Source organism: Microcaecilia unicolor, unplaced genomic scaffold, assembly GCF_901765095.1.
Source record: "Microcaecilia unicolor unplaced genomic scaffold, aMicUni1.1, whole genome shotgun sequence".
NCBI classification, from domain to species: domain Eukaryota; kingdom Metazoa; phylum Chordata; class Amphibia; order Gymnophiona; family Siphonopidae; genus Microcaecilia; species Microcaecilia unicolor.
The window spans coordinates 67,674-83,077 of NW_021963160.1; the positions used below are offsets into that span (position 1 = coordinate 67,674).

General features: G+C 44.1%; 1 protein-coding gene across 1 annotated transcript in view; it reads left to right on the plus strand.

The window, feature by feature from the left end:
* LOC115459023 (acyl-CoA synthetase family member 3, mitochondrial-like) overlaps positions 1-15,404 on the plus strand; it is a gene marked incomplete at its 3' end in the record, with an annotated part of 129,765 nt that overhangs the window by 45,982 nt on the left and 68,379 nt on the right. The window contains exon 3 of the mRNA XM_030188883.1: positions 9,558-9,712. Within this exon, the coding sequence (XP_030044743.1) occupies positions 9,558-9,712 (155 nt within the window). The remainder of the gene's footprint in view (positions 1-9,557; positions 9,713-15,404) is intronic.

The following is a 15,404-nucleotide window of genomic DNA, read 5'->3' on the forward strand; positions in this document are numbered from 1 at the left end:
AAAAGCTGATGAGGTTATGGAATGCCAGTGAGAGATCAATTCATAAAGAACTATTGTTAAGAAGATTGCAACAAGAGAGAAAACGATCAGATGTGAGGGCCTTCAAGTCTCTATAATGTTTAAGATGAGATCCAGAAGAGGATGACACAGACAAAGTATTGGTAGGTAGCCAAACGTAAGAAGAGAATAGTCAGACCAAGGAAGTAGATGAACAGAGACATACAAAGAAACAGAAAGGGTAGGAGTATTAAGTAAATCCAAGATGGCCTCCTAACATGAATGACTGAGAAACACAAGAAAAGCCAGAAGATAACCTATGTGAAAAATTATTGATTTGATGATTCTGCATAAGCAGGTATTGCATTTGGAGCAAGGGTGCTTAAGTAGGTGTCGTGAGCCCCACCCTTCCTGAGTAATAGTTTTGGACTGTCTGGTGACGACAATAAGGAAGGAGATATTGTCTTACCTGCTAATTTTCTTTCTATAAGTCCCATCAGACAAGTCCAGATTGCCTCCCTTTACAGCAGCATTTCAGATTAGTATCTCTTCATTCCAGATTGCTGTTTGTCTTGCGTTTATATTTGCAAAAAAATACAAAACAAAACAAAAACCCTCAATAAAGTAAGAGGAGCAACTATACAGAAAAGTTCAATGTTTGGGTTTGCCCTGTGGTCACTATTGCTTTGTTATAGAATACTGAACTCCTTAGGCTGCAGGATGCCCTTTATAGGGCAGGACTCATAAAGCCTTGTTCTCTACCTCCATCTGCTGGTCGATAGACACAACCCACAGGTTCTGGACTGGTCTAGTGGGACGCAAGGAAAGAAAATTAGCAGGTGAGACAATTTCTCCGTGAGCCATATGCAGAAACAGATAGGGAGCTAATGAATGGGTTATGTGAGTGTAGTAACACTGGTGGAAGATGAGTCATGCAGCAGAATTTTGAATTGGTACAGTGGGAGACCTGTGAGGAGCAGGTTGTAGCAGTCTAAGCAAGAGGTGATGAATGTGTGGATAAGGAGTTTGGTAGCATGTTCAGACAGGAAGGAATGAATTATGATGAAATAAAGAGACAGGTTTTAGCAGTCTGTTAGATGTGCAGAGAAAGAGAAAGGCGTCAAAGATGACCTCGAGGTTATGAGCTGAGGAGACAGGGAGGAAGACAGAAAATGGGGCTAGGGAAGAAGTGCGTTAAGGGGGAAAGATAAGCTTAGTTTAAGGTGATGGGGCATCCAAACTGCAATGTCAGACAAGCAGGCTAAAACTTGGGCCTAGATTCCTGGTGAAATTTGTGGTATAGAAAGAGAGGTAGATCTGGGATTCATCAGTGTAAAGACAGTACTGAAAACCATGGGAGGAGATCAGAGCACCAAGGGAACATATATATAGAGAGAAGAGGTTCCAAAACAGAGCCTTGAGATACACTGACTGGTAGTAGGAATAGCAGTGAAGAAGGATCCATCAGAACATACACTAAAAGGAGGTAGTTTGGTAAGATCACCAAAGGTTTGGCAACTACATACTGCACGTTAAATACTTATTCTATAATGGCAATTGCATGGGTAATATATTAGTGTAAGTCAACATTTATGCACATAACTTAAGTGCAACTGCTTACACCATATCAGTGGCCGGTGTATATGCTCGCACCTAAATGCTGTTAGTTACATGTGTAACTGACAGTATTCTGTAAGAGTCACGTGTAATTGCTAGACACCCCCATGGCCTGCCCACTCCCATGACCACACCCCCTTGTATTTACGCACTAGAAAATTACACTTGTCTCCACTCTTGTCTCTCCCTACGCCTCAACTCGAGTACTCCGTTCTGTAGATAAATCTCTCTTATCTGTCCCCTTCTCCTCTCCTGCTAATTCAACACTCTGTTCCTTTTATCTTGCTGCACCTCATGCCTGGAATAGACTACCCGAGCCTGTACGTCTAGCCCCGTCTTTGGCCGTTTTCAAGTCCAAACTCAAAGCCCACCTCTTTACCACTGCTTTTGACTCCTAACCACTACTCACTTGCCCTGTCATTTTATCCTCACCTCTTTATTCCCTTACCCTTAATTGTTCTGTCTGTTTACCTGTCTTATCTAGATTGTAAGCTCTTTGAGCAGGGACTGTCTTTTTGTGTATGGTGTACAGCGTTGTGTATGCCTTGTAGCGCTATAGAAATGATAAGTAGTAGTAGTAGAACACTTAGGTGCAAAGTTACAGAATAGTTCCTAAGTGCAGTTACATGTGTAACTGCCATTTTAGCACAAAAAGTTATGTGCCTAATCGATGCCTAACCTATGACGCTCCATGTTAAATTAGGAGAAAAGTGCATTGGGAGAGATAAGTAGAAAATGAAGACAGAACATAGCCCCAAAATCCAAGTGAGGAAGTATATCAAGGAGTAGGTGCTGATCCTTGGATCTGGCTAAGAGCATAGATGGAGGTTGAATAGTAACATAGTAAATGTCAGCAGATAAAGATCTGTATGGCCCATTCAGTCTGCCCAACACAGTGGCTAGAGTTGAATCTGGGACTCTGCATAGGCCTTATCTGAAGTCTTTTGATGTCTGTCCTTAGTGAGATAAGGCCTCCAAAATTGAACACAATACTCCATATGGGGCCTCACCATTGACTTGTACTAGATATGCCTCTCTCTATGCAGCCACGCATCCTTCTGGATACAGCCACCACCTTGTCACATTGTTTTGCTGCCTTAAGATCCTCTGACATTATCACCCCAAGGTCCCTCTCCCCATTTGTGCTTATCAGCCTCTCACCTATTACTAGGCCTGAGAAGTGAAGTCCTTGGAGAAGGGGAAAAAAAACAAATAATCTGTGGTGGAGGTATCCAGGCAGTATAAACATGGGCATGCGAGAATAGCTTTAGATAAGAGAAAAACAGATGTACCCTGTGAGACCAAAGTTAAGGTTGGATGAAGGCCTTGAATGTCCAGGGAATCTCCTAGGCCTCTGAAAAAAATCTATTACTCAGCACAGCTGTTTGAGCCCAATTTTCAGTAACACAAGCAAGTTAGCTTCATTCAGCATCAGTAACCTATCTTCAGCTTCTAAGAATAACCTTATAGCAACTAGAATTCTCCAGACGACCATTTAAGAAAAGATTAATCTCATGTGTGCAGAAGTCTGAACACATTCACTTTTGCCCCTCAGAACTTGCTTCAATATTTGATCAAATTTCAACTTGGTTCTCGGCACTTCTTCGCTGAGGGTGCATCTGAATGCAGCAGTGGTGTACCATCCTCATATTAATGGTACTGTATTTTCAGTTCATCTATTAGTTTTTGAGTTTATGAAGGATAATGGAACACAAGACCATGGGCCAAAACTCTCTCAGTACCATGAGACCTTGGTGAGGTTCTAGCTCAGCTTTTGAACGGATGGAATCATCAGAACTGAAACATCTAACCTGGTGATTTATCTTCTTTTAATTACTTCAGCTTAGAGAGTAAGCAAAGTCCAAGCACTTGTTTTACACGTGTCATATCTTATAAAGTGTACTGGAGGAGTAGCCTAGTGGTTAGAACAATGGATTGACAACAGGGAAGCCAGGGTTTAAATACCGTCACTGCTTCATATGATCTTAGGAAAGTAACTTAACCCTCCGTTGCTTGAGGCACAAAATTAGATTGTAAGCCCCATGGGGATCAAGAAATACCTAGTGTACTTGAATGTAACTCACCTTGAGCTATTACTGAAAAGCTATGAGTTAAATCCAAATAAATAAATATCTCCAGTGCTATCAAAACACCCTAAGGTGGTTTTCACATCAATCAGTTTGTTGTGTTTCCCATAATCTTTGCAAGGTCATCTGGCCGTTAAGGTTACTAAACTTCCATACTCTGGCTGCGGAAGAGCTGTAGCTCATTATCTCAAAAGGACATACTATGTTATCGTCTGCTCAACTCTTCATCTTCCTTGATCCAAACAGATTAGAACCTACAATAGCAAAGAATCTCTCCAGGTGGCTGGGGAATATTTCCCACTTCTGTACTGTATCCAGTTTACAGATATCTAATATAGTAAAAGCAGTCTAAAGAAGAGCCATAGCCACATTCACTGTTCATCTTTGCTCAGCTGCTTTGGGCAAGCGGTTCTACACTATCTCTTCATTTAATAGTCAATCCCCCCTCCCCCCCCACCACACACACACCAGTCTACTTCTGAAGGAAACTTACCTGTTATGTTATGAGACCCGCATAACATAACAGAGGTGCCTTAGCCCTTCCGATCTCCCCCTCCCACTGCCTGGTCCTGATCTGCCTCTTGGCAAGGTCCAGAACCCCCTCCTTGGCAATGTCCATACCTCCTTCCTAATCCACTGAGAAGGCCAGACCCTTTTCCCTACCCCCTGACAGGGCCAGACCTCCTTTCCAGTCAGCCTACCTCTTTACCACTGCTTTTGACTCCTAACCACTGCTCACTTGCCCTGTCCTTTTATCCTCACGTCTTTATTCCCTTACCCTTAATTGTTTTGTCTGTCTGCCTGTCTTATCTAGATTGTAAGCTCTTTGAGCAGGGACTGTCTTTTTTGTGTATGGTGTACAGCGCTGTGTACGCCTTGTAGCGCTATAGAAATAATTAGTAGTAGTAGTAATTAAGTTAAGCAGCCCTTAGCTATGGAATTTCCCGCTTCCATGGTTGATTCATCACCCTTGTTGATGGAGAAAGCAAAGTTTCTTACCTGTAATGGAGGTTCTCCAGAGACATACAGATTGACTCCTTTTTCTGGGGTGTTGACTGCTAAGCTCCAAAATGGATTGAGGAGAATTGGAGAGTTGGTGCCTTTGTGGGAAATCCCATCCGTGCTTATAAAACCTATGCACTGTTATATAACAACACCCACTCCTGTGGCCAGTTTATTCTGCTATGTACTGAGAATCCCTGTTAAGGTAAGTAACTTCACTTTCCTGTAATTTGATGGGGAAGAAGGATTGTCCGTCTTCACCACTCAAATGAAGGAAAGAAACCATCTCTCCGCTGGTCTAATGCAAAAGAGGAGATAGACTCCTATCTCTTTAATGAGGAAGTAGAAGAACCCAATTGTTCTCACTATTTTCTTACTCTTTTGGGGGGAAAAAAGAGCTCTCTTCCCTCTCATTTTGTTGGGGGAAATGAAACACTTCCCCTTCCACGCACTCCATTAGGTTGGAAGTATGAAGATAGTTCTTGCTGTTGCTAATGGAGAACAGGTGAGATCAGTGTCAACCTTTTCAGTGTCATTTACTTGTGAAGGACACATCACCTCTCACCTGCCTTTATGTTTAATAGACCTTTGACTTCCCAGACATCTCCAGCCTGATGGTGATTTACCCTAGGATTCTCCGAATCCCAATGTTTGCTCATATGTAACACATCTCTGTGCTGGTAATTTAAAAAGCTCAGCATGCTTCACAGAGTTCATTGCTGTGGTTTGTCACTTCTGTCGGTGCCCACTGCTTTCACTTCCCATGATGTAGCGCTGTACAAATTAATAGCCACAGACTTCCAGTTCTAGTGTTGGCAGTTGCCCAGGGGGCTGCTGTAATGTTTAGCATGACTTTTCTCTGATCTCCAGAAATGAATCCCTGAGGTGGAAACTTCATTAAAAAGCTTTTAATTGAACTGTGGTGTTCTCTGTGCTGCAGTTCCATTGCTGCAGTGGACTGGGCTTCTGCTGAAGATCTCGCTTCTGAGGGTGGGGGGGGGGGGGGGGTTGGATGTCATTTATCATTGTAGGAATCAGGGTTGTGAGCTAGATGTATACACTTGGATTAAGACCTTTGACACAATTCTGATTTATAAATAAACAGAGCACCATTGCTATGTGTCCTGAAGTGACTGAGTGGACTAAAAACTGGTTGAATGAGAGTTTATTCTGAGAAATAGGACATTAGCTGTGATGTGCTGCCAGGACTGGTGCCGGTCCAGTATTTCTTACCATTGTTGTAAACGATATTGCAGAAGGGCTGTTGGGTAAGGTTTGCCTCTTTACAAATGATACCAGAATCTGCAACACAGTAGACACTAGAGAAGTTTTGGAAAGCATGTGGAAGGGACCTATCAAAGCCTGAGGAATGGTCTAGAGTTTTGCAGGTTGATCATTTGGAGCTGCAGAACCCATGGGGGTGGTACAGTGTAAGGGCAGAATACTTCCTTGCATGAAAGTAGAGTGGGGCGGGAGGTGATCATTTCTGATGATCCTAAGTTGACCAGATGGGTAGGTAAAATTGTGTTGGAAACCAAAAGGATGCAGGGGTGTGACTAGTTTAAAAAGTGGTAGCACCTCTGGGTAAGGTTCTGCTGAGACTTCATTTCAAGTACTGAGGGGGTAATGCTGTGTGCACATACGTGTTTTGAATATTAGCTTCTATTAGGCAGTGTTCCCCATACACGCTGTTCTGGAACCACACAGATATCTTCAAGAGCGTGTGGCGTGTAGTTCACTGAACGTATACATGGGCTGCACACAGTCACACACACACACTAGTTACAGACCACTAGAAGTTACATGTCTATTAACCAGCTCTATGGCTAGTCAGAATGCTTGCGACGAAGCGCATATATGTGCGTATATACCTACTTTAATGAATATGTGCCTATATGTAGGCACATTTATAGAACTGCTCTCTGAATGGAGGCGGTTCAAATGGCAGCTACTAAAACGCTCACAATCTTTGGGGCAGACTTAAACATTTGAGGAAAGGCAGGATAGAGGAGAAACAGAAGGTGTCGAGCTAGACCAAGGAGCCATAGAATGAGGAGACTAAGGAGGTGGTCTTTACAGATCCATGGATCAGCCTCCTAGTAGAAGTGGTGGTGATGAGTCGAAGAAAGCCTGGGACAAGCACAGAGGATCTCTAAGGGAGAGCAAGGGACTGTAGAGGAAAGCGAATAGAATGTTGGGTTTTATTAGGGAAGGTATGGAAAACAGGTGTGAGGATGTTATAATGCCGTTGTATCGCTCCATGGTGCGACCGCACCTTGAGTATTGTGTTCAATTCTGGTCGCTGTATCTCAAGAAAGATATAGTAGAATTGGAAAAGGTGCAGCGAAGGGCGACTAAAATGATAGCGGGGATGGGACGACTTCCCTATGAAGAAAGACTAAGGAGGCTAGGGCTTTTCAGCTTGGAGAAGAGACGGCTGAGGGGAGACATGATAGAGGTATATAAAATAATGAGTGGAGTGGAACAGGTAGATGTGAAGCATCTGTTCGCGCTTTCCAAAAATACTAGGACTAGGGGGCATGCGATGAAACTACAGTGTAGTAAATTTAAAACAAATCGGAGAAAGGTTTTCTTCACCCAACGTATAATTAAACTCTGGAATTCGTTGCCGGAGAAAGTGGTGAAGGCAGTTAGCTTAGCAGAGTTTAAAAAGGGGTTAGACGGTTTCCTAAAGGACAAGTCCCTAAACCACTACTAAAGGGACTTGGGAAAAATCCACAATTCCGCGGCTAACATGTATAGAAAGTTTGTACGTTTGGGAAGCTTGCCAGGTGCCCTTGGCCTGGATTGGCCGCTGTCGTGGACAGGATGCTGGGCTCGATGGACCCTTAGTCTTTTCCTAGTATGGCATTACTTATGTACTTATGTAAGTTGATGCGGATGGGCCATCTGGCTCTCTTCTGCCATCATGCTCTCTTTTATTTGTTTGTCATATTAGAGGCAGAGCTCTGCACCATTCTGGAGCTTTGTCTGTGACTAGAGAGATCGTGAAACCTAACTGAGAATACATTTGTCTGATTGATATACATTTAAGAAATATGTATTTAACCCATAGTAACAGCCAATTTGGTTTGCTGATGCTACAAACCAAAGTAGCAGGGTGGGACTGGTCATAAAAGATCTCATTTGCAAAATTAGGCCATACGATCAGAAATCTATATATGTACGAGCTGCATGAATGCTTTGGCCTGGTTCATGCTATCAAAATCTGTGCAGCCTCTTCTGAAATGTGACCTTATGGCCATCAAATAGCTTTGCAGTTCTTCAAACTCATATTTGCTCACTGAGGGGGGTCTTTTACAAAGCCGCGCAATGTTCTTAGCTCATGGTGAACGCTGAGATGCTCATATTCCTATGAGCGTCTCACGTTTGCTGCCAGCTGATTTTTTTACTGTGAGCTAAAACTCTAGCGCGGCTTTGTAAAAGGCCCCCTAATTGGGTAAAATCCCGAACCAACTGTATCCTGAGGGCTGATGGGCCACATCTTGGACTCCCTGTACTGTGGTCATTCCACTGAGACCTTGCAAGTGGTGTTTAACAGGGTGTAAGTGTACTGATCACATTACTTCTGGTTCATTTGCTTTTCACTGGCTTCCTATTCCCGTACATGTCCAATTTAAGCTACTTCCCTTGTTTAAATCATTGCACGGCATAGCGCTGTTTTTATTGAAATCAGTTCTGAGTCTACCAGCCTAGGTGTAATCTGGGCTCTGAATCTCGGGGACTTTTGACAGCTCCCTTTAGCACTTGCCTGACAAAATCTTTGGTTTACTTCTGCTCCTTTTCAATTATGCTGCCACAAGTGTGGCATTTTCTGCCTTCTGCTCTTTGTTTTCAGGCTGATTTGATTTCTGTTCATAAGAAAGTCGGAACTTTTCACACAGTTTTGTTCATGCATTCTTCGGGAGGTTGCATCTCAGTTTAACAACTTTCTTTAAATCAATCACCTTACTTTCTAACTCTTCCTACTTTCTTACCCTTCTATGTGTTACATCTTTGCTTTACCCTTCGCTATCAATTATAATGTTCTATTACGTATTGTGTTGACATTGTAAGTAGTATACCATGCCATATTGTTACTTGAATATTTTTACTGCTGTAATTGTCTATTGCTCATGTTTGATGTATTCTTACTGTACACCGCCTTGAGTGAGTTCCTTCAAAAAGGCGGTAAATAAATCCTAATAAAAATAATAAATAATTTTAGTGTTTGTTTTTTATGCTAGTATGTTGTTTGCAGTTTATCTATTATATGTCTGATGTTTAGAAAGGAAATAAAGAAGCAGTTTATCTAAAAAAAAAAAAACCCTCCAAAATGTGCAAATTGTACAAAATGTTCAGTTTATTCACCACTAAAATAATAAATACATAAATAATTAAAAGCCTGATACGACCATGTTTCACACTCTGAAAAGGCTGCGCCGGGAGCTTGAAAGGGAACTCGGTGGTGTTGACAGAACGCTTCTCCTACTGGTTTTAAACTACTCTCTCCTCAGAAGCAGCAGCAATGGTCATGTCGGGCTTTTAATTATTTATGTGTTTATTATTTTAGTGGTGAATAAATTGAACATTTTGTACAATTTACCCATCTTGGAGATTTTGTTTTTTTAGATCTACCGCTGCTTTTTTCGTGCTGGATCTTGTTAATCGATCGCCTACTTGTTTAGTTCATTATTTCCTGCGTTTTACTGTTCACCGCTTAGATAGATAAATAAATTGTTAGGCCAGTTCTGAGGTTCTCTTCACTCAGAGCTTCTCTCTAGCGTGTTGGGCCCTGTACATTGATGGCACCAAGTAACTTACAGGAAGATTGAACCAATTTCCTTTCCACAGGTCTGGGAACACTTCTTAAAGAAGAGAGCTCCTTACATCAATGTTTTCATGGCTGTGCCCACCATTTACTGCAAGCTGATTGAGTATTATGACCAGCATTTCAGCCAAGTTCATGTCCAGGACTTTGTGAGGGCAACGTGCCAGCAGACTATCAGGTACAGTACTCCATCTGCATCCCAGTGTCCCCTGCAAAGGAGAGACATATTTTGCACAAAGGCTGGTTCAGGAGACTATTGGGGACAGTGCTCCATCTACATCCCAGTGTCCCCTGTACAGGAGACACACACACACACACACACACACACACACACACACTTAGCACAAAGACTGGAGACCATCAGGGACACTGATCCGTCTACAACCCAGTGTCCCCTGCAAAGGAGAGACATATTTTGCACAAAGACTGGTTCAGGAGACTATTGGGGACAGTGCTCCATCTACATCCCAGTGTCCCCTGCAAAGGAGAGACATATTTTGCACAAAGGCTGGTTCAGGAGACTATTGGGGACAGTGCTCCATCTACATCCCAGTGTCCCCTGCAAAGGAGAGACATATTTTGCACAAAGGCTGGTTCAGGAGACTATTGGGGACAGTGCTCCATCTACATCCCAGTGTCCCCTGCAAAGGAGAGACATATTTTGCACAAAGGCTGGTTCAGGAGACTATTGGGGACAGTGCTCCATCTACATCCCAGTGTCCCCTGTACAGGAGACACACACACACACACACACACTTAGCACAAAGACTGGAGACCATCAGGGACACTGATCCGTCTGCAAAGGAGAGACACACATTTTGCACAAAGACTGGCTCAGGACTTACCCTGGATCACCATCCAAGACCTAAAATGGGTTGCCTCAGTCTTGTTACTTTATGTCTTTTGTGGACTAACAATATCTGCATTCAAGAACACAAAAATAGTACATAAGTACATAAGCATCGCCATGCTGGGACAGATCAAAGGTCCATCGAGCCCAGCACCCTGTCTCCGACAGCGGCCAAAAGAGCAAGCAATTTGTCCCGCCCATCCTAGAAATAGTGTATTATTCCCTCGTCCATTCAATAACATTATATGGCCTTTTCCTCCAGGAAGCCCTCCAACCTTTTTTTTTGAAGTCCGCTAAGTTAACCGCCTTAACCACTTTTTCTGGCAGCGAATTCCAGAGTTTAACTACGCGTTGAGTGAAGAAACATTTCCTCCGATTCGTTTTAAATTTACTACACTGTTGCTTCATCGCATGCCCCCTTGTCCTAGTATTTTTGGAAAGCGTAAACAGACGCTCCACATCGACCCGTTCCATTCCACTCATTATCTTATAGACCTCTATCATATCTCCCCTCAGCCGCCTCTTCTCCAAGCTGAAGAGCCCCAGCCTCTTCAGCCTTTCCTCATAGGGAAGTCGTCCCATCCCCTGTGTATCGTCTTTGTCGCCCTTCTCTGCACCTTTTCCGGTGGATATAGTAGCAGCTTTAATACAGTGTTTCAAAGAGCTTTACGGTCGTGCACATCACCACCTGTGATGTGGCTTAACCAAGAATACTAGTTGTCATGGAATAGGTCCTTGCAAAAAAAAGGAAAAAAAAATGACTTTAAGATGTGCAGACAAAGGCACCAGGAGACAGTACCTTGCCCCCTTCACTTACTCTCATTGAAAGGTTTGGCCTGCCTGCCCCGAAGAATTCGATGGTCAAGGTAGGATCGGTGAGGGACCGGATCCGGAGGGAGGAGGGAGGGAGAGCTGGCTCACCCTTTCCAACAACCGGTCGCAAGTCCGGGCAAAATTTAACAACCGGATCTTGCGAGCCAGAACGAGCCGGCTCCAGCACACCACTGCCTCATTCCCATTTGATTGTTGCTTTTTCTGGTCTCTCGCAATATTTTTTCTCTCTGTCCCTGTCCTTCTTTCCATCTGTTCCTCCCGCTCTGCTTCTCTCCTCATCTCTTTCCTGCTCTTGGTTTCTCTCCTTGCCTCCTTTGTTTTTCTCTCTCATTCTCTTGCCCTCCACTTCCTTTCCCTTTGTTCCCTCTTTCTCTAACCTGTGTTTTTGAATTTTTGCCTGTTTGCTCTTATCTTTGATATGGAAGGAAGGCGGCAGGTGAAAAGAAATAGATCTGTCAGTGTCCCCGACATTACCATGTCCTTGCCAAGCCTGAAGAGGTTTATGTAATAAAGTGATTTCTGTGTTCTCTGACAAAGAAATCCTATCAGTGTGGGGCAGAGCATTATTGCTGCAAATAGGAATATTATAAGATGTATGTTCTGTGTGTACGGATAGGTACAGATTCTCTAAATGCTGAAAGCTTTCAGGCTCCTGAATGTCACATATTGCTTACAGAGTAGTGTTGTTTAGATATGCACCTTACAGCTCTGCCAATCTCCTGCAATGCCAGTATTGAGACCCACTACCACGTTACACACAGCATTACAAATGCACCTCAGCCCTCATCATCCCCAAGGATCTGTCCTTGGACCGCTTCTTTTCTCGATCTACACCTCTTCCCTGGGCTCGCTGATCTCATCACATGGTTTCCAGTACCATCTCTATGCTGATGACACCCAGCTTTATCTCTCCACTCCCGACATCACAGTCGAAACCCAGGCCAGAGTTTCGGCCTGCCTCTCAGTCATCACTGCCTGGATGTCCAACAGGCATCTGAAACTGAACATGGCAAAGACTGAGCTCCTTGTCTTTCCACTCAAACCTTCTTCTCCTCTTCCCCCACTTGCCGTCTCTGTTGACAACGCCCTCATCCTCCCCATCTCTTCAGCCCGCAATCTCGGAGTCATCTTCGACTCCTCCCTCTCCTTCTCTGCCCATATCCAGCAGACTGCTAAGACCTGTCGCTTCTTCCTCTATAATATTAGCAAAATTCGCCCATTCCTCTCTGAACAGACCAACCGAACCCTCGTCCACTCGCTCGTTACCTCTTGTCTTGACTATTGCAACCTTCTTCTCGCTGGCCTCCCGCTTAGCCATCTATCCCACCTTCAAGCTGTCCAAAATTTCGCCGCACGTCTTATCTACCGCGTGAACCGATACTCTCATATCACCCCTCTCCTCAAGTCACTTCACTGGCTCCCGATCCGCTACCGTATTCAGTTCAAGCTTCTCCTATTGACCTTCAAATGCACTCAATCTGCAGCCCCCCATTACCTCTCTACCCTCCTCTCCCCGTATGTTCCTGCCCGTAACCTCCGCTCTCAGGACAAATCACTCCTATCTGTACCCTTCTCCAACACCGCTAACTCCAGACTCCGCCCCTTCTGCCTCGCATCACCTTATGCCTGGAACAGACTTCCCGAGCCCATACGCCAAGCGCCCTCCCTGCCCATCTTCAAGTCCTTACTTAAGGCCCATCTCTTCTCCCTTGCTTTTGGCGCCTAACCACCTTCCCCATTCATGCTACCTACAGTGGTGGAAATAAGTATTTGATCCCTTGCTGATTTTGTAAGTTTGCCCACTGACAAAGACATGAGCAGCCCATAATTGAAGGGTAGGTTATTGGTAACAGTGAGAGATAGCACATCACAAATTAAATCCGGAAAATCACATTGTGGAAAGTATATGAATTTATTTGCATTCTGCAGAGGGAAATAAGTATTTGATCCCCCACCAACCAGTAAGAGATCTGGCCCCTACAGACCAGGTAGATGCTCCAAATCAACTCGTTACCTGCATGACAGACAGCTGTCGGCAATGGTCACCTGTATGAAAGACACCTGTCCACAGACTCAGTGAATCAGTCAGACTCTAACCTCTACAAAATGGCCAAGAGCAAGGAGCTGTCTAAGGATGTCAGGGACAAGATCATACACCTGCACAAGGCTGGAATGGGCTACAAAACCATCAGTAAGACGCTGGGCGAGAAGGAGACAACTGTTGGTGCCATAGTAAGAAAATGGAAGAAGTACAAAATGACTGTCAATCGACAAAGATCTGGGGCTCCACGCAAAATCTCACCTCGTGGGGTATCCTTGATCATGAGGAAGGTTAGAAATCAGCCTACAACTACAAGGGGGGAACTTGTCAATGATCTCAAGGCAGCTGGGACCACTGTAACCACGAAAACCATTGGTAACACATTACGACATAACGGATTGCAATCCTGCAGTGCCCGCAAGGTCCCCCTGCTCCGGAAGGCACATGTGACGGCCCGTCTGAAGTTTGCCAGTGAACACCTGGATGATGCCGAGAGTGATTGGGAGAAGGTGCTGTGGTCAGATGAGACAAAAATTGAGCTCTTTGGCATGAACTCAACTCGCCGTGTTTGGAGGAAGAGAAATGCTGCCTATGACCCAAAGAACACCGTCCCCACTGTCAAGCATGGAGGTGGAAATGTTATGTTTTGGGGGTGTTTCTCTGCTAAGGGCACAGGACTACTTCACCGCATCAATGGGAGAATGGATGGGGCCATGTACCGTACAATTCTGAGTGACAACCTCCTTCCCTCCGCCAGGGCCTTAAAAATGGGTCGTGGCTGGGTCTTCCAGCACGACAATGACCCAAAACATACAGCCAAGGCAACAAAGGAGTGGCTCAGGAAGAAGCACATTAGGGTCATGGAGTGGCCTAGCCAGTCACCAGACCTTAATCCCATTGAAAACTTATGGAGGGAGCTGAAGCTGCGAGTTGCCAAGCGACAGCCCAGAACTCTTAATGATTTAGAGATGATCTGCAAAGAGGAATGGACCAAAATTCCTCCTGACATGTGTGCAAACCTCATCATCAACTACAGAAGACGTCTGACCGCTGTGCTTGCCAACAAGGGTTTTGCCACCAAGTATTAGGTCTTGTTTGCCAGAGGGATTAAATACTTATTTCCCTCTGCAGAATGCAAATAAATTCATATACTTTCCACAATGTGATTTTCCGGATTTAATTTGTGATGTGCTATCTCTCACTGTTACCAATAACCTACCCTTCAATTATGGGCTGCTCATGTCTTTGTCAGTGGGCAAACTTACAAAATCAGCAAGGGATCAAATACTTATTTCCACCACTGTACACTGACTACATAGTTTGTAACCTTTAGATTGTAAGCTCTCTTGAGCAGGGACTGTCCTTCCCCATGTTAAACTTGTACAGCGCTGCGTAACCCTGGCAGCGCTATAGAAATGCTAAGTAGTAGTAGTAATCTTAGCTCTCCCTGTGCCATAAGGAGAGGTATAAATATTTGCTGCATTAATTTCTTCTATTTTCATCAGACTCAGAAGTTAATGAGCCTCACAGCTTGCACATAGTAAATGACGGCAGATAAAGACCTGTACTGTCCATCCAGTCTGCCCAACAAGATAAACTCATTTTACATGGTATGTGATACTTTATACCCGAGTTTCATTTGTACTTGCCATTCTCAGGGCACAGACCGTAAAAGTCTGCCCAGGACTGTTCTTCTACTAAAAGTTCTGAAGCTAATGTGAAAGCCCCTTAAAATTTCCACTCCAGCCCATCCATATCTATTCAGCCACGATCAGGGCGCAGACCATAGGAGTCCGCCCAGCACTGTTCTTGTACTAAAAGTTCTGAAGATTCTGGAATCCTAAAGAGTTACAAGATTCCGGAATCCCAATTAATAGCAACATTCCATGTAGAACCCCAAAGAGTAACATGGTAACATAGTAAATGACGGCAGATAAAGATCTGTATGGTCCATCCAGTCTGCCCAACAAGATAAACTCATTTTACATGGTATCTGATACTTTATATGTATACCAGAGTTTGATTTCTCCTTGCCTTTCTCAGGGACTGACCGTAGGAGTCCGCCCAGCACTGTTCTTGTACTAAAAGTTCTGAAGATTCTGGAATCCTAAAGAGTTACAAGATTCCGGAATCCCAATTAATAGC